This window comes from Octopus bimaculoides, chromosome 1, assembly GCF_046866305.1.
Source record: "Octopus bimaculoides isolate indiv1 chromosome 1, ASM4686630v1, whole genome shotgun sequence".
NCBI classification, from domain to species: Eukaryota; Metazoa; Mollusca; class Cephalopoda; order Octopoda; family Octopodidae; genus Octopus; species Octopus bimaculoides.
In genome coordinates, this window is record NC_142928.1 from 95,023,234 (window position 1) to 95,043,326 (window position 20,093).

Genomic DNA, 20,093 nt, shown 5'->3' on the forward strand with positions numbered 1-20,093 from the left:
CAAAATATATAAGGGCCAGTTCAAATTTTGACCAGAGTGTTTCAAATTTAATGCTCTAGCATTATTTAGAAAACTATAATGTTTTTTAGTTAATTAAATGTATTTTGTTCTGCTAAATGTGACATTTTTGATAATTCAACCACTCTTGTATACTTCTGCAGCCTACTTCATTTTCATCATACATAATTTATACAAACTTATTCAACACGCATATAATAAAAAAAAAACAAGAATCAAAGTGTACTTTTTGTAAAAATATATGTTGTATAATAATAATAATAATATATAATAATAATAATAATAATAATAATAATAATAATAATCAGAATCATTTCACTTTTGTTTTATGTGATTTCTTTAGACATGTTACAAGTTGTTTCAAAGTAAAAATCAAATCAATTTGTTAATTTTATTAATTGAGCTTGTATTTTTTAAAATTAAAATATTAAACTTGAAACTAATAAAGATTAAATTCAATCAAATGCTACCTGAGGAGTACATCCAAAAGAAAAGGAATGATACAAGTGATAACAAAGAAAAATGTGTAAAAAAAAAAATTATGAAAATCTTTCTATGGATGAGGAGAAATTATAGTATGTATGTTTAAGTATGTGAGTATTTGTGCAGCAATTAATGTTTCCATATCTGTATAAGTATGTGCATGGAATTTGTGTGTGTGTATGTGTGTGTGTGTAAGGTTTATATCTATACCTTTGATTATATCTTATTCAATAAGCAATAGTCTGCAAATAAGGCTTGATAATAATAATAATAATCATAATAATAATAATAATAATAATAATAATAATAATAATAATAATAATAATCTTTTCTACTATAGGCAAAGGCCTGAAGTTTTGGGGCAAGTTGATTACATTGACCCCAGTACTCAGCTGGTACTAATTTTATCAACCCACTAAGGAATGAAAGGTGAAGTCAGCCATGGTGGAATTTGAACTAAGAATGTAAAGATGGATGAAACACTGCTCAGCATTTTGCCTGGCATGGTAACGATTCTACCAAATTGCCGCCATATAATAATAATAATAATAATAATAATAATAGCAATGATGATAATAATAATGATTTTTAGCATAAGCACAGGGTCACATACTTAGTGGGAAGTGTTAGTTGATTAAATAAACTGCAGTACAAATATTTTATTTTTATCAACCTTGGAAGGATGAAAGGGAAAGCTGACTCCAGTGGGATATAATAGAATGTAAAAGAGAAATAATGAAATACTGTAGGAGTCTAGGTTATTTAATTATATAAAGGGGCATAACTGAAGTAAAAAATATTAATGGTGATATACTGATTGAAGACCGATTTCTATTGAAGAAGTACAGTGGACTAATATACTAATTATTGGCCTGGAAGGAAGGAAGCAAAATATGACACCGGAGGGACTTGAACTTAGAATGTAGAGGAATGAACTAAAGTACTTGAAGGTATCTTATTTGTTACTTTAGTTCTTGTCAGTTCATCACTCTAATATAATAACAATAATAATAATAATAATAATAATAATAATAATAATAATAATAATAATAATAATAATAATAATAATAATAATAATAATAAAAATAATAATAATGATAACAATAATGGTTTATTTATTTGTTAATATTATAAAGAAATCAATAATGATAATAATAAATAACAACAACAATTTAAAACTGATTTTGCCAATTAGTTGAGCTTCATATGGTTATATTTTACCAAGAAAGAATTCTTTAGATTTTTAGGAAGTATTAGGGATATATTTACACATTTTACTCAGTTGATCTTTAACTTACAGATACAGTCAAAGAAATGGAAGAGATATTCCTACAACAACTTGGTCTTCTCATTGTTCTGTTAATGTCCTTATTACCATCTTATCTTTCATTGGGAAAATTAAAAAAATATCTTTAAATTCTTTTTTGCTTTTAAGAAAATGGGCGTAAAAAAAATGGTCTAAACACACCAGTTAGTTTTTATAAAATTATTATCTCTTTTAAGGTATTTTTATGATAAATAGTTTGGATACAAAGCAGAACAAATCATGCAAATATTTAATGATGATTGTACTGTAGATCCAATTAATTTCTGTTAATTCAGTAAGTGAGAGAAATCACAGCAAAACAACAGTTGTATAGCTTAGATATCTATTCTTTTTTTTTTAGATAGGCATCAGGTCTGAAACCCATAGGGAAATGAATTTGTGTGATGTTAATGACATCAATGATGTGACAGAAGTTATATGGTTACAAGGTTGAAACATAAACACACAGTGAGTTTACCTTAGCGCTTTTTTTTTTGGCACTCACATAACCATTATTGAGATAATATTAACAAATCTGCTTTCTGAATGTTCTGAGAGAAAAGATCTATTAGTTGAAAACTTAGAATATGTTATTTGTATAGTTATCACAGGAGGCAATTTTTGTTTTCTACTCCTTTGATGTATCTTGAAATATTTTAAGAAAAGAAAATGGAAATAGTATAAAGCCAATAAAAGAAATATTATTTAAAATGAAGTTTTTCTTATAAATTAGAAGTCTGGGTGTATTTTAGCTTTGGATCACTGTATAACATCTCAGGTTCAAGGCTAAAAGCTTTGTGGTCATATGCATATGCTGGATAGTCTTCCTCATCAATTTCATCAACAAAACCATCTGTTTGCTCCTTTGCAAAACCCAGAAAGACCTGGAAAAATCAAAATAAATAATCCATGTAAAAAGATTTAAAAAAAAAAAAAATTTATTCAATAAAAGTTAAGCCAAATAATTAACTAAATTTTGAGAATTACCTAACTTAAATTGCTTGTATTGCAATCTGTTATATTTTACTCATGCCAGCTCTGTCAATGCCCTTTATCAAGGCTCTTAATTGGTTTTGAATTCGACTATGAAACACCTTGGTAAAAGTTATAAGGATTACCATGTTTTCTCATTCATATGGAAATAAATGCTCCCATATCAACAAACGGCAGCATATTGATAATTTTCAATCTAAGTACTAAATCAGCAATTTAAAGGGAAGGGTTTAGTTAATTAAATTAATTTCAATATTTCACTGGTACTTAATTTTATCTACCCAGAGGGATGAAAAGCAAAGTTGACTCTGGTAGGATATGAACATGGAATGAAAAGAGATGAAACAAACACTGCAAAGCATTTTGTTGAATACACAAACGATTCCTGCCAATCCAATCTCTTTATAAGATCTTAATAATATTTGATGAGACATACTTTAATTTCATTATCTTCAATAGACATGTATGACTTCTATTTTAATTCATTTTAGATTTAGAAGTATTTTAATTGTTATTTCTTTAAGAATATATCCTTTTAAGATTTTTATTTATAATGTTATTTATTAAATAAGCTAATTTACTTACCATATCCAATGTTGTTTGTGATACAGCATAATCTTGAATAGCAAAGAGATTCTTTCCTTTTTCCAGTACTTCAAATATACTTGCAACCTTAGAAGTGTTCTTAGGGATAGAGTATTGCAGGGTAGTATTGTGACTATCCTGAAATTATACAAATGTGTTAGAAGTGTTAACAACTACTCTGCATGCTCAGCAAGTATAAATATATGAAATAAAACATTAAACTCCCCAGTGGAATGCTCTATATATTTCAAATAAATGTGAAATGATTCACTCGGAAAAAGATTGTATTTTTTGTTTCATTTTTTGTTATTGACAGTTACTAACAAATAGGTTCTTTTTTTTAGTCCTATTAAAATTGAGAGTGGAGAGAAAGCAATTTTAGTATAAATTCATTTCCCATAGGAATAAGCAATGCAATCAGTTAAGAGAATGAAGTTAAGAGCAGATTTGAAATGAAATGATCAAGTGCTCACATATACTCTACGATATTGCTCATTTCCAGAATAGAAATCGTTATAACATCATATAAAATAATTCTTTCTACTATAGGCTCAGAGCCTGACGTTTTGGGTGAGAGGGTTATTTGATTTCATTGACACCAATACTTAACTAGTACTTATTTTATTGGCCTTGAAAGGATAAAAGGCAAAATCAACCACAGTAGAATTTGAACTCAGAACATAAAGAGCCAGAAGAAATGTCACTAAGCATTTTGTCTACTGTGCTGATAATCCTGCCAGCTTACTACTGGTAGAATAATTACTCATAATGATAGAGCATAAACCTCCACAAATTGAGTTTATATATATATATACACACACTCACACACCATACATCCGCCACACACATGCAGAGAGAGAGAGAGAGAGAGAGAGAGAGAGAGAGAGAGAGAGAGAGAGAGAGAGAGATAGAGAGAGATAGAGAGAGAGAGAGAGAGAGAGAGAGAGAGAGAGAGAGAGAGAGAGAGAGAGAAATTAATAATTATTTTTAAAAGAACTTATATGGCATAGATTACTGACTCAACTGAAAATTGTGTTGGCACATACCAAATTGAAGCAATATGAAATAGTTTCAGAAGCAAAAATCAATCTGAACAATTTACTTGGCTTTCAACTTGATAGATAATTAGACTAGCTCCATGTTAACTAGCATATGTCTCTACAGGAAATGAAGCTAACAAGAGTAACATGCTTGTACAAACTTATTTCACTAGCTAGAAATTGCGACCAAATCTCCTTCAAACTACACCATACAAACTTAAGAAAAAGGGGATATAAGATAAATGGATGGTAAGTTTACCTTCTTTTCTGAGCCAGGGAAATTTTCAAACACATATTTATCAAGATTGGAAGAATCTGACAAGATCTCTTTTAGGTTGATGCTTAATGAATATCCTTTACTGAATCTGAAAAAAAAGAAAAAAAACAAAAACAAAATAAAACAAGCATTAATACTGACTGTCAATGCATTCCCAAAATCCAATAATTAACAACTATAATCCACAAATTATGCCAAATATGCAAATATTCTAAATTAATGAAATTTAAATTTATATTAATAAAATTGATTTGGTAAGACTGATGTGTCAGTTTATCAGTACATGTCAGTCTGCTATAGTCACTACACCCTCCTCCTCCCTCAACTAGCCCTACAAAGATTTTAGTGTTCCAATAAATAATAAATTGAGAAATAGGATGCTGATTGTCTACTGGTATCTGACTCCAAGAAAATGAACATTGGAGCATCTACATGCTGTACTTTAAAGAACAGCTACAAGAGAGGTAAGCCCTGTTCATTGTGCAACAACTTGAGTGAAGTGAATTCCATCAGAAATCATAACAGAAATGTTATGATTTCTACAGAAGGGGGAACATGTAAAGATTCCCATTTAGTGTACGGTGCAGAATGCACGAAACATAACTTGATTTATGTTGGTTGTACAACAGAACAATTAAACAAAAGGTTTAATGGGCACAGATTCGATGTCAGGCACAATAATAGTAGTTCGACAGAACTTGCTGAACATTTCATATCAAGTGGCTGTAATTTTGAAGAAGATTTGAAAGTGCATATTCTCAGAAAATATTCCGAATCTGCTTCACTTTCACTTCTCAGGATGCATGAGGAGAAATATGTTTGCAGGTTATTAACATCACGCCCTGGAGGAATGAATAAGATACCAGGAGAATATCATCAAATTTATACAAAACTGTTTGATTAAATATTCTTCTTTCTCTCTTTTTCTTTCCTTTTTTTTTACTGTTGTCTTCTTTTTTCTGTCTTTTCTTTTCACCTGTTATAAAATTGTAACTTAAAAAACTCATGATGTGTGTATGCTGGTTGCTCTCGTTCATACTTTGCATTTAAATTTCTATAATTTTGAATTTTTATCACTTCTTATTTCAAACTTGACAAAGACAGACGTACTGTTGAAATATCGTTCAACTAATAAAATATCTTACAATCAAATCGCACTCTTCGTCTTAATAATAATAATCATAATAATAATAATAATAATAATAATAATAATAATAATAATAATAATAATGATATCTATATGAATATTCATTTGAATATTTGCTCATTTATACATATGTGACAAGCATCTTTCAGTTTCCATCCACCAAATCCACTCTCAAAGCTTTTGTCAACCTAAGGTTATAGTAGAAGGCACTTGCCTAAGGTGCCGCACAGTGGGACTGTTCAAGAGGTGGAAATAACAATATTATATCAATTATTTTATTCAACACTTACTTGTTCTTGAGGTGTTGAGGACTGCCAATGCATTTGAATTGTCCATTGACCATGATACACAACCTGTTGCAGAGTACATCACATTCTTGCATGCTGCAAAAAAGAGGAACAAATTCAGAATTTAGTAATTGCAATAGTAAAACTTTAATTTAGAAAGTTATAGAAATAGCAGGAAATCCATTTTATATTTATACTAATAAACCATGCCAAAGCTGACACTGGAGTCTGGCAGAGACCTGCAGCTCACCAGATCATGTCAAACCATCCAACCTATGCCAGCATGGAAAATGGGCATTATATCATCATCATCATCATCATCATCATCATCATCATCATGACAATGATGATGACAACAATAACAATGACAATGCCGGCGACAATAAATATGAGAAAAATCTCAACAAATAGTCAATATGGGAAAATCTGACTTGCGACTGCATCATTGCTACAGAAATATTTGCAATCATCAAAAGATACTTGTAGAATAATGAAATACTCATTCTGATTTGCTATTGTTTTTACTTAACTCAATTCCTTATTGAGGTTGGTACAAATTAAATTTAACTATATTAAACCTCACAGGAAGTCATTAAAAAGCAATGCTTTTCCAAATCTAATTGCCAAACAAATATCTATACTTTTTATCAATTTTTTTATAACTCTTCCTCTTAAATAATATATTGTGTAAATGAAATGAAGCAACAAGTGTCTTATTTGCTGTTTATATAAAAACCATATCAATTCAATTTCCTAAACAACTATAGTAGTTGTATTAGTTTCCATAGTCATTCAGACCTTCATCCACCCAAACTTTATATTACTGTACTATGCAACGGAAATCGAAATCGAACTAAATTCAACAACTGGCACCTATGCCAACGTCGTCTCCTTCATTGGACATGAAACTCAGCTTGCGAAGACCTGTTGGGGCAAGCGAAAGCGAAATCGTGATGGCACCTGTGCCCAGCGTCACCTTTCTGGCACTTGTGCCTGTGGCACATGTAAAGACTTTCGAGCGAGAATGTTGCCAGTGCCCCTGGATTGGCTCTTGTGCAGGTGGCACGTAAAATACACCATTTTGAGTGTGGCCGTTGCCAGTACCGCCTGACTGGCCTTCGTGCCGGTGACACGTAAAAGCACCCACTACACTCTCAGAGTGGTTGGCGTTAGGAAGGGCATCCAGCTGTAGAAACTCTGCCAAATCAGATTGGAGCCTGGTGTAGCCGTCTGGTTCACCAGTCCTCAGTCAAATCGTCCAACCCATGCTAGCATGGAAAGCAGACGTTAAACGATGATGATGATGATGATGTAATAATACTGTTATGAATTCTAAGTGTACTCACCTGTGAGATGTTAGGACCACTGATTGTCCTTTGCCAGTTGCTTTAAGGATACAGTTCCAAACTAAACGTTTTGCAGCAGGATCCATGCCAGCTGTTGGTTCATCCTGACAAAACAAACAAATATGTAAATGAATTACAAAGTAAATGGAAATAAAAACAATAATAACCCTGCCATTTCCATTTCTTATTCATTCATTTATTTTCTTCCTTAAAGCTAATATATGTATTCACTGACACACACAGACACAGATACACACACATATACAGGCATACATGCATGGGAATTGTCAAGACAGTTCATATGTATTGGATGAGAAAGGCACAGATCTGTGATAATTCAATGTTAAATTCAAAATGCGACATAAATACTACATGCATTGATTGGTATTAACTTCCATGTTTGTAGTCTCCTATAAAATTATCACCATTTAACATCTAGCTTGCATGGGCTGGGCAGTTTCAATTTGACAATATCTGATGTGTTCGGGGACTGCATCATGCTTGAAAGCATGCGCACACACACACACACACACACACACACACACACTCTGCCAAACATTATCTCACCCACAACCACATATTTTCATATGTATCTATCAACATTAAAGCGTATCAACATCATTAAATCAAGTTATTTTCCTTAAAACACAATGTGTCAGTTATTAGCGTCACTAGTTTTCATCAGTCATTGATTGACATCTCTATCTGATATCTATTTAATTCATTAATTAAAATATTATTACTTACCAGAAGTACTATTGGTGGCTCTCCCAGCAATGCAACAGCAAAGGACAATTTCCGCTTCATTCCACCACTATAAGTGCCTATCAATTTGTTGGCACAATTTTCCAGATTTAATGTATTTATCAATTGGCAGAGAATCTAATTAGAAACAAAAGAAACATTACAGTTATTTAATAATAAATAATTCAACTGAATAAAGTTTATTTAATTTACAAGCTATTAAAAATTCACATTTTAAATTAATTATTTCCCTTCTTTGAGATCATTAGCAATTGTTGTAAGGGTTTTGTTTGCTTTCCCCAAGAGGCAAATTCCAAATTGAGAATTTTTTGGATATATGTAATTCAGTAAACCACCTTTTTTTTTTTTTTTTCAGCTGTTTTCTAGCCTAGGTCAACCCTGATCAAACAAATCTATGATTAAAGGCATTTCAGTATGTTGATTCATGTGGGAGTGTTATACTCATTGTTAAGTTTGCTTAAGTATAAATAGAGACCATAAATAGGAAAAGTTTATCAGTATTATAAGTTGTACAAGCACTATGTATATCATCATCATCACTGACATCAGTAGACTTTAGAAATTTTGAGAGAACATGAAATAATTCTGTTTAGGAATGAAGAAACTGGAAGCAGATAAAGCTATAAATAATAACATGTAAATATTGGGTTAAAAACCCTTTGATGATAGAAAAAGTCAAAGGCTACCCATCAGATATGAACCCACATCTTTAAGTATGACAACCTTCAACCTTTTTCTATCTAAAAGGTTTTTTAATCCAATATTTAGATACTATTATTTATAGCTCTATCTACTTTGAGATTCATTAATCCCCAAAAAAGTGTATGTGTGTATATGTATAAATATATATATACACAAACATGGTTATTAGTGAGGGATTATCAATCTGGGTAAAATAATTCATAAGTTTTCTGTTAGTTCACCAGGCTAACAATATTGTTTAGATTATACAGTTCTATATTTAAGAGATGAGGAATTATGTACATTATTTACATTATTTACATTTGATGGATATTTGTCCTCATCTTGTTAGCACACGTTTTGGCTGATATACCCTCCAGCCTTCATCAGGTGTCTTGGGGAAATTTCGAATCTGGGTTCTCATTCCTAAGGTATTTTTTGATGTTATTATTATTATTATTATTATTATACAGGTCACAGCCTGGAATCGAACTCAGAATCTTGGGGTTAGTAGCCTGCGCCCGTGAGCATATGGCGTAGTGGTTAAGAGTGCGGGCTACTAACCCCAAGATTCGGAGTTTATATACATTCATTTGTTATTTATTGTTGGTTGATATATACATTCTTTTATTATTATTATTGTTGTATTTTGATCTGAAGATTAGCTATATTTTTGAATAGAATTGATTTTCAATAGATTTAATCGATTTAAATTTTCTTTCTATTTGAAAATTGGTTATGAAACACGTGTAGTCGTTTTATTATCATTATCTTATGATATTTACTTTGTATTATATTATACTTATTTATTGTGCTTTTACTTATTAATTTTTCTATATGTGACAGTGGATTTTCATTGATGAGTTCTTAAACCTTGGCTCTTTTCCCTAAAACTATATATATATATATATATATACATATATATATATATATATATATATATATATATATATATATATATATATATATATATATATATATATATATATAACTGTCATTGATTGTGACTGACAGTGCAACGTAGCACCTACATTGCTAAAAATAATAGTTAAAGGTTTTTAACTCTTATTTCTTACAATGTAGGTGTTACCCTCCACTGTCAGTCACAATTAGTGACAAATGAATTTTGATTTTTTGATTTTATATTGTGTATAGTTGCCTTCATTATATATATAACCAATGACATTCATTGTTTTGTTAGTTTACACTTATCCACCAATAGTCAAATCCAACAATAAGTTGGAAACCTATTTGGAGAAAAGTTCTCTATTGCTCTGAGTAGAGAAAACTGGGATCAACTCTCATATCTTACCTTATGACCCCATTGAGAATTAAAAGAAAAAGAACTATTGATTTCTGAACATACAAAAAAAAAAAAAACTTCAACATTTAAGGAGGTAACAGTCAATTCTATCTGTTCTAGATTATAATGGGTACTCTTCTTCTCAATGTTGAAGAGATGATAACCAGAGTTGAGGTCCAGTAAGATTCAAACACAGAATATAAAATAGATGCAAATGAGAAAGAAATATAATAGTTCAATATAAATAACTTACAGCATTTATTTCTGATTTTGGTATCCCCCTGATTCTAGCATGGTACCACAGCAGTTCTCGTCCAGTTAAGAAATAATCAAGAGCATCTTCTTGTGGGCAGTAACCCATGAGTTTTCTAGCATTTCTTTTGTTCTTGGATAAACTAAATCATAAAATAAAATAAAATAAATTATCTAAAAATACTTTCATAGAATAAGACAAAATTATACAATAAGACAAAATTAATTATTTGTTTTTTGTTGCCATCTTTACCTCAATCACCAGCATTATCATCCACATTTCCTTCAATGATTATAACTGCAACAGCACTACCACAATTACTAAAATGCTATTATCCACTCTATCACTCCCATTATTCTTATTCTTATCACCATATACACAAAAATACAACATGCCACTCAAACAAGGGATTGAACTCATAATCTTATGATTATAAACAACCAATGCCAAAGAGGGAGTTTCTAAATCAGACACACGCAACCTGCAAGACTTTTTGAATGGCATGCCAAACAAAAATACTATTCTTTTACTTGTTTCAGCCAGTTGACTGCAGCCATGCTGGAGCACCACTTTAAAGGGTTTTAGTCTAAGAACTTGACCCCAGGACTAAGCCTAGTATTTATTTTGTTGGTCTCTTTTTGCTGAACTGTTAAGTTATGGGGATGTAAACACACCAACACAGGCAGTCAAGTGATGGTGGAGGGACAAACATAATCACAAACCTAAGTCTGATATTCTATCAGTGTTCTTTGGTGAACCACTAAGTTATGGGGGACATAAACAAACCAACCACAACTGTCAAGTGATGAGAGACAGTCACATGTACACGCACACGCACACACACACACACACACACGTACATACATACACACACCCAAAAACACAGAAGACAAAGAGTCCAAATAAATACTTGCAGGCAAGAGATGAAAAGAAAAGTTGATAGTGGTAGAGTTTGAACCTAGAATAGAGAGCTAAAACAAATATCACAAAACAGTTTTCCTTATACTATAATCTCTCCTGATTCACTTCCTAAACTGTAACAACTCAGCCATTTTGTGAATTAATCTTCTGCTGTCCATAATTTTATCAGTTTATAATTAATATAAGCATACAGTGAGTAGGTGGACAAGCTAATGTATAAATTTGACTAATACAAACCTTTCATCTTTAATGAAAACATCTCCAGATGTTGATGAAAGTTGTCCTGCCAGTATTTTGAATGTAGTTGTCTTTCCAGCTCCGTTGACTCCAAGCAGTCCAAAACACTGTTTAGTAATGTACAAGAAAAGAACATTAATTTTTTTTTTATGACAAAAGAGAAAGGCAATTTTGTTAGAGAAGATTATGGTTGATTAGACTGAACTTCAGTTTTTAAACATACCTATGATCAAAGACATTCCATTCAGATACGTTCTAACTTTATTTCAACATAGTATATCTAAGATTACCATATCATCTGGTATATAAGAAAGGTGGACTGACCGAAGAAAGTTGAACTGACTTATAAACTAAGATGATTTTAGTAGACCAAAAATTCCATGTGAAATGCTGTAGGATTTGAAAAGATAGTGACAATGTTTGAAAGTTGACACTACATGTTTATGCTATATACTATGTTGACTTGTATGCTAGAAAATAAGGTACATTAATTCTATGAGTACAGAGTGAGCTTTGGACACTGTAGGGGAGATTTGTCTGCTATTTCTAGCAGATCAAGCAACTGCATAGAAGTTTCCTCAGGATGATTGTCAATGCTGGCAAGATTTGAATTCTCTGTAGAAGGCCTGAAGCAAAATATTGTAAAGCGCATAACATGGAACATTTCTGATTGTATTTTTTATTATATTAGACATCAAGTAAATACAGGGTGTCCACAAAGTCTGGGTACACGGGGATTAGCACATACTTTTAAAACAAAACAATTTTATTTAATTATAATGTTAATAAATAGATCTGTAATGGTTATTGAGTAAACTTCCTCTTTCAACACACCCCCGAAAAAGAAGTCTTATATTTAATTTATGTTATGATTTTATTTATTCCATGTACCCAGACTTTGTGGACACCCTGTATTTTGTTCATGTTGAATATGGAACATTCACTTGGTGTTTGTATATTGATGGTATTTGTCTTGTTAAGAACAGAAGGCAACAAATACAAGGTGTATTTTATTTGGGATCTGAACTCAAAACAGTTAAGTACCAAACCAAATGCAGCAAAACATTAAGCTGGATAGTCTATATTCTAATGTAGTAAACTTTTAATTGGTGGGTGAGACATGAACAAAATACTCTCTTAGAAATAAATCATATTGTTTGATATTTAGTAAAGGAGAATGCACATAGACATACTTAATCATTTATAGACTTACAGACTATTCTGAAAATAAAATCTCAAGGAACTAAATGGTGTGCAATCCTTCCTTATCTTATTTTTCTCTTCTGCCACTGACCATCAAGATTTTGAACTAAATACCATCAGTATTATACCACGCTTGTTTATTTCTATCAATTGGCTTTGGACAACTTGAAACAGCTTCTTCTTACAATAATCAATAAAACTGTTTATGTATTACCTCCAGCTCTCCAATACTTTTGAACAAAAAGCAAAAACTAATAATCAGGATTTTTCCAAACCATTCTTAGATAGAATGCATTCAAATGCTATCAAACAAGAAAACATGATGTAGTTGATTCAGTGTCAAACTTTTGCTAAATGCCTAAGATTGAATAAAAAACCCCAATATTTGTTGGATATTATGTATAACTTTTTGGTAACAGTCATACCTCTCCTTCCTTTATTCCAAGAGAAATCTGGTTCACTGCTAATATCCTTTCTAAACCTTGTCGGTACATCTAGAAAGATAAAAAACAGAAAATTAAAATTTAAGTAAATTTGTGAGAAAAAGAGTGGAAGAAAACATTTTATGAGTGGTTAAAAGAAAACATTTTATGAGTGGTTAAAAGAAAACACAGGTTTATCTCTCAGTAGTACGAAGAGGAAAAGAAGATTGCAATAGGAAAAGGGAGACAAGAAAAATAATAACAAGAAGGAAAAGACAGAACAAAAGTAAAAAGAAAATGACAAAAGTAGAATAAGAAAAAAACAAAGAAACAATAACAGTAATAACAAAAGTTCAAGCTTTAACCAAAGTTTTAATTTTATGCACTTGTATCTTAGATCATTTTACTGTTCAGTTTGTCTTGATTTGTAGCAAGACTTTATTGAGATCTAAGCAAGCACAGTGAAAAAACATTATAAAATGTATTCAATGGTAAAGAATAATAAATTCTTCTAACCTATGCTAGCTTGGAAAACAGACAAAAAGAAATGAACAGCAGTTGGTGAATTTGCTTTCTAAGAATCACTCTGATAATAAGCCCATTTTATATATATATATATATATATATATATATATATATATATATATATATATATATATATATATATATATATAGATATATACATATATACATGTGTGTGTGTGTATACATATATACATATATATTGGTGTGTAAGTGTGCCTGTGTTTGTCTTCTGCCACCACTTGACAACCAGTGTTAGTTTGTTTACTTCCCAATGGCTTAACAGTTTGGCAAAAGAGACCAATAGAATAAGTTCCAGGTTTAAAAAGAAACCGAAAATAAGTACTGGAGTGGATTTGGTCAACTAAAATTTCTCGAGGCAATGCCCCAAAATGGCCACATTCTAATGACTGAAATAGCTAAAAATTAATATATATATATATATATATATATATATATATATATATATATATATATATATATATATATCACAGTATCACATTATTGACCAGATTATTAAATATTGCTATATACAACTGGCCACACTGTACTTCCTCACTTGTAGTATTCAAAAGATGCCATCACCTACTATGAGTAGGCCAACATTCACTCTGAACGTAATGCCAGTCCATTACAGGGTTACTAATTTACAGCCGAATGGACTGGAACAATGTGAAATAAAGTGTTTTGCTCAAGAACACAATGCACTGCTAATCTGGGAATTGAAACCATGATCATGCAATCATGAGTGCGACACTCTAACCACAGGACTGTTCACCCCCACCCCTCACATTTGTAGAACTTGAAGTCAGTCATCATAAACACATTGCCTTAATTTGTTTGTTTTGTAACTATAATCACACACAAAAAAATATATAAAATAAAATGTAACTACTGAATAAAAGATGTGTATTTGAATAACGTGTCTGAAGATTGATAAGAAATACATGCCATGTGTAAAATGCATTTGTGCTGGTACCACATAAAATGCACCTGTGCTGGTGTCATGTAAAATGTATTCATATTCATGCTGGTACCATGTAAAGTGCAGTTATGCCAGTAGCATGTAAAAAAGCACCCATCACACTCTGTAAAGTGGTTGGCATTAGGAAGGGCATCCAGCCATAAAAACCATGCCAAATAAACTATAGAGCTTGGACACCCCCCTGGCAAACTAGTTCCAGTCAAACCATTAACATGGAAAACGGATTTTAAATGAAGATAATGATGTTGATGATGATAATGATGATGATGATGATGATGATGATGATGATGATGATGATGATGATGATGATGACATGAACCAATAGTAAAAAGGCATCATTGAAGAAATAAATATGCAATACTCACTTTTGTAAGTCTCAAGATAGAAATAGAATTTTCCTGCTTTTCAATATTTTTCTCAACACGCATTCTTTCATGCTGTACATCTTCGTCTTCCTTGATTATACTTGTGTGTATAGTTTTATCTCTATTAATAAGAATAGACACCAATAAATTAATAAATAAATAAATAAATAAATAAATAACTATATATATATATGAACAATGTGTTTTTTTTATACTACTTTTATTTTTCAAATTTAAGATAAGCAAAGTTCTTTTTCAATCTAAAATATATTCTCCTTCATTTTCTACAATGCTCTTCCATCTATCTGGTAGAATTGCAGGGTCCCACTTCCAAAATTCACTTGTCTGTGACGAAAACTACTCCTCCACTACTGTTCTGATCTTGTCTACAGAATTCATATTTTTTCCATCCAAATGATTTTGAAGACTGTGGAATAATTGATAATCTGATGGGGCAATGTCCAGCGAACATGATGGGTGGGGCATCATTTCCCATTAAAACTGCTTCTGTCGTTGGAATGCCATCCTCGTTGTAAGTGGTCAAGCATTATCCTGATGGAAGAAAACTTTCCATCTTGAAACCAGAGGAGGTTGTTTTCTTTCTAGTACTGACTTATATTGCTCAAGCTGCTTGCAGTAGATCTGTGTTATCGTCTGGTTTTGAATTAAAAGTTCAAAGTGGACTAAACCTTTCATATCCCACAAACAGATAACAACACCTTACATGGGTGAAGACCTTCTTTAGTCTGGAGTGCTGGTGTTTCTCTTTTCCCTACCCACTGCCTTTGGTACTTGTCATTTTTATAGAGAACCTGTTTCTCATCACCAGTCACTATTCAGTCCAAAAAAGGTTCATTCGTGAAACGTGATAGCAAAGAAAAGCACACATACACTCTCTGCATGCAATTAGACTCAGAAAGTTTGTGAGGAAATTATTGACTCAATTTGCTGACATTTCCAATGGCATGCAGGAGTCGATGAATGATTGAATGACCAAATCCAAGCTTCTCTGCTAGTTCTTCAACAATTACAATGAGATTTTGTTCCACCAGGGTTTGCAGGACATCCTCATTGAGCTCTATGGATCATCTAGGATGAGACTCATCTTTTAAGCTGTAGTTTCTCAGAATTTCTGGAACTACCATTGACACTGATTATTGTCCAATCCCCATATACTGCAATAATATTCCTCACACTTTCCGTTGCGTTATTGCCTAGTCAGCCAAACCATGTGGTTCCAAGGCTGACAGCCCATGTGGACCTGGAGGCAGCTTTCCACAGGGTGTGGGCACAGGTGCCAATGACTCTTGCGAACTGTCTCATGCACTCCATGTACCGATCCAGGGAGGGCATACACAGTATTGAGCATGTCATTCCCTACAATCTCAGTGTGCTGAATCTACCCACTACCTGAACACATAGACAACGATCCACAGACTGTGGTCAAAGTGCATCCAAGAAATTGACTTAATCAGATTTATCAAAATTTATCTCTGACATAATGAAATTAAAACATATTTTACAGTCAAATACGTTTTGCATTTCTTTTGTGGTTCAGTGTAATGCATGACCTCTGTAGGTTTTGTTGAAAGGACTCCATCTTCTTGGCACTGAAACTTCAAATGAGGCTTCGTCTCCAAAGAGTTAACTGTGGAAAGTAGTTTTATATACCAATCTATCTTATGTTGAGGAATGTCATGTTTGAAACTATTTTTTGCTGAGATGTGTCACATTTAATGAGACAACATGACTTTCTGAAAATACCAGTTCTATTTTTTGGTGGATATTTGAAATTTAATTCTGCAGTTAAAGGTATAACAGTAAAGTGGTGAGAAGTGGTCACCAGAGTAACATCAGAAAGTTCTGTTCACAGTAGTGACTTGGTTAGACAGTTTCTGTTATTGTGTGTAGATGAAAAGAGAGATTTAGAGAGAGGTGACTGAATGAATATGAGTGTCAGCTGCCATAATGTAGCCCTAGGTGCTAGGTTCCTTTGTGTTACAGACTTAATATTTAGCACATCAGCTCAATAGTGAATGGCACTTGGTGTGAGTACATGACTGTGTTCTGTGCTCTCTTGTCTGTCAGTTGTCTCTCTATCTATTATTCATTCCTGTCTGTTTGCCTCTTTTATTTTGGTCTCTCTTAAATCTGGTCTATCCAGAGCAAATCTAGTTAGATCTATGGTGACATCATGTTTAGAAAATCCAGGGTATGTTTATATAATTGGCCAAACTTTTGCTGACTTTATTACTCAATCTGATAAAACTCTGGTTGTTATTGATTCTGATTGAAAACAACAGGACTGGTTTTTGAATCAACATATAGACCTACAAAAAATAAACTCTGTGTTGAATATATTAATCTAATTTATACAAGTGATTCTTACCTTCGTGTACAATAGTTATGAGTTTCTAAGAATAAGGTAATGAGGAAGAAGACTATTCCACAAATGAGTAATGAGATAATGTGCCAATGCAGCATTTCAAATGGATTTTGATATACATCCATTCCAAAGTGAGCAAAAATACTTGTTTGAAGCTGGTTGTTTCCCAATGAAACTAATCCATAACTGAGAGAGAATTGTGGGAAGATCAAGAATACATATTTACATATCTGGTAAGCGTTCTGTAATACCTATAATATAAAAGAAAAAAAAAATATTAGAGTTAATTTTTTTAAAAATAAAAGCAACAGCTGTAATCTGAAACTTGAAATATGCTATGGCCTTAATTCAAGTGGAAGTTTTATTAAATATTTTCCCCTTAAAAGTATTAAAGAATTCCAACTCTAGCGGTATTATTGAGGAGTAATTTAATTTTCTTATGCTGGAAAGCTGATTTATGAATTTCTAGATGAAGAGGTAACAGTCTAAGATAAAAATTGTTAACCCTCAACATAAACAAGAGTAGGTTATCATCTTATATTCAAAATTTAGAGGTACTAAAAATACCTGTCCCTTGTAGCAGAAGTGAAGTGGAAAATATAATAAAGAGATAACATTTATATGAGAACATAGATGTTTAAACAAACATTTAGATAATTTCAAATATGTTTTGGACATATTTGACCTGTATAAAGGCCATATTTACTGCTAATTTGCCATGGAAAATCCTTCTTGCATTATGCAATAGGTACTGAAAAATACCAATAGTCATATCAAGGCATCCTCTCTTTGCAGAACAGTGAATGCATTTCTAGCTTCTTGGCTGTCATGAATACCATGCAACACAAGAGAGAATACCCTGAAACGATGTCAGAAACACTTGTATTCTTTATAGTAAAAGACTCCCTTTATAATAAGCATGGGATTGCACCTAGAAAATTACCATCTGAGGTACAAGTCTGGACAAGGTTGTTTATAGAAGACCAGTAGTCAACCATGCATACAGCTTCCCCTCTCCACTGATGTTATCCAAGGGAAAGGCAAAGCCAATACAGCTTGGCACCAGTGATGTCATAACTCATTTCTACAACTAAGTGAACTGGAACAGCATGAATAAAGTGTCTTGCTCAAGAACACAGCACACAGCCTGGTCCAGGAATTGAATTCACTACCTCATGACTGAGCCCAATGCTCTAATCACTGAGCCATGCACCTTCACATTCTTTATAATAAATCAGTTTCAAAACATGAGCTGATCATGCTTAATGCTGGTTCTGGCTAAACAAAATATTATAGTTGACATGCAAAAGCAGTGTTGCAAATAAATACGCATATAGATCAATTCAAATATAATTACTAACAAAAATAATTGCATTAACTGAAATACTGTTTAAGAGATGATTATCTAGCAGGAGATTGTATTTCCATTGTATATTGGCAATGAACAAATGATCCAGCTGTAAAAGTACTAGATCTAAAGATGCAATACTAGAATTGAAATTAAATAAAAAAAATTTTTTTAGCCCTTTAGAATTCAGATTACTCAGTCAAATGTAATGCTTATTTATTCACATTGTTTTGAATTAATCATGTATTATCTTGTAGCTTTAAAATTTTGATGATGTGACTATTTTAACAATGACATTGTAGAGTAGGTGTGAGAAGCTAGGCATGGCCAGTTTGAACATAAAAACAATTTGACCTAGATATGGCCAGTTTAGATGCTAAAAGGTTAAAGAATTAATGAAAATTTCTACTCAAGTTAAATGTAAAAATAACGTTTTTCTTTTTACCTGTGTGCCTTGGAATAGACTTAAGAGGAACACACATACACTTGTGCACAATCCAGAAAATATGTTAAAACAGAAAACAATCATATACGATGTCGTGGGATCTTTGAAGAAGCTTACTGACGTGTACATAAGTGGTATGGAAGCCCATCTATACAAAAAAATAAAGATTAAAAGTAGAATTAAAACACTGAACAGATTTTGACATTTTAGGTATGAATAACTCAAAATACAACAACCCTTTTGATACGAATGTGCCTGAGACTGGCTCTGGTTGTATGATACAATCTCTCTGTTTTAAAGCAATTGATATTGAAAATTCTATGTTAACTTAAGTTCCAAACCCCAGCTTAATAATGACAGAGTTAAATCACTAAATTCTATTTTATTTTTAAAACCAATTGTAACAAAATCAACGTATTCCAACAAAAGGGTAAAATGGAGTGTTGATATTTTACAATCTCTGACATAACCATCATCACAATTGCAAACTACTGCTGCCAGCAAGTGCACAGAATTCTGCTCCACCACTACCAAAAATGATGGGATGATCATTGGTGAAATGTCTTTGATCATAAGTATGTTCATCCAAGATTAAATAATAACCAACACTAGCATTTAGTTTCTGAATGATTTATGGAAATAATATTTTTATCATATCCATATCTCACTGTCACAACATACATGCATACATACATACTTACTGACCTACATACATACATACATACATACATAGAAACATACATCCTCCTATATATATACACACACATGCATGTAT

At 32.0% G+C, this 20,093-nt stretch overlaps 1 protein-coding gene across 3 annotated transcripts in view; it reads right to left on the minus strand.

Annotated features, from left to right (window-relative positions):
* Window positions 1-1,593: 1,593 nt before the first annotated feature.
* The window catches only part of LOC106873159 (uncharacterized), a 329,246-nt gene continuing 310,746 nt past the window's right edge, over window positions 1,594-20,093 (minus strand). For all 3 annotated transcript variants that reach the window (XM_089354161.1, XM_089354165.1, XM_089354155.1), the window contains exons 127-138: window positions 19,319-19,466; window positions 17,529-17,776; window positions 15,140-15,260; window positions 13,271-13,339; window positions 11,643-11,749; window positions 10,485-10,626; window positions 8,230-8,364; window positions 7,483-7,586; window positions 6,140-6,232; window positions 4,685-4,790; window positions 3,386-3,523; window positions 1,594-2,691 (exon numbers count right to left, since the gene is read on the minus strand). In XM_089354161.1, the coding sequence (XP_089210287.1) occupies window positions 2,530-2,691; window positions 3,386-3,523; window positions 4,685-4,790; window positions 6,140-6,232; window positions 7,483-7,586; window positions 8,230-8,364; window positions 10,485-10,626; window positions 11,643-11,749; window positions 13,271-13,339; window positions 15,140-15,260; window positions 17,529-17,776; window positions 19,319-19,466 (1,573 nt within the window). In that variant the 3' untranslated portion in view covers window positions 1,594-2,529. The remainder of the gene's footprint in view (window positions 2,692-3,385; window positions 3,524-4,684; window positions 4,791-6,139; window positions 6,233-7,482; window positions 7,587-8,229; window positions 8,365-10,484; window positions 10,627-11,642; window positions 11,750-13,270; window positions 13,340-15,139; window positions 15,261-17,528; window positions 17,777-19,318; window positions 19,467-20,093) is intronic.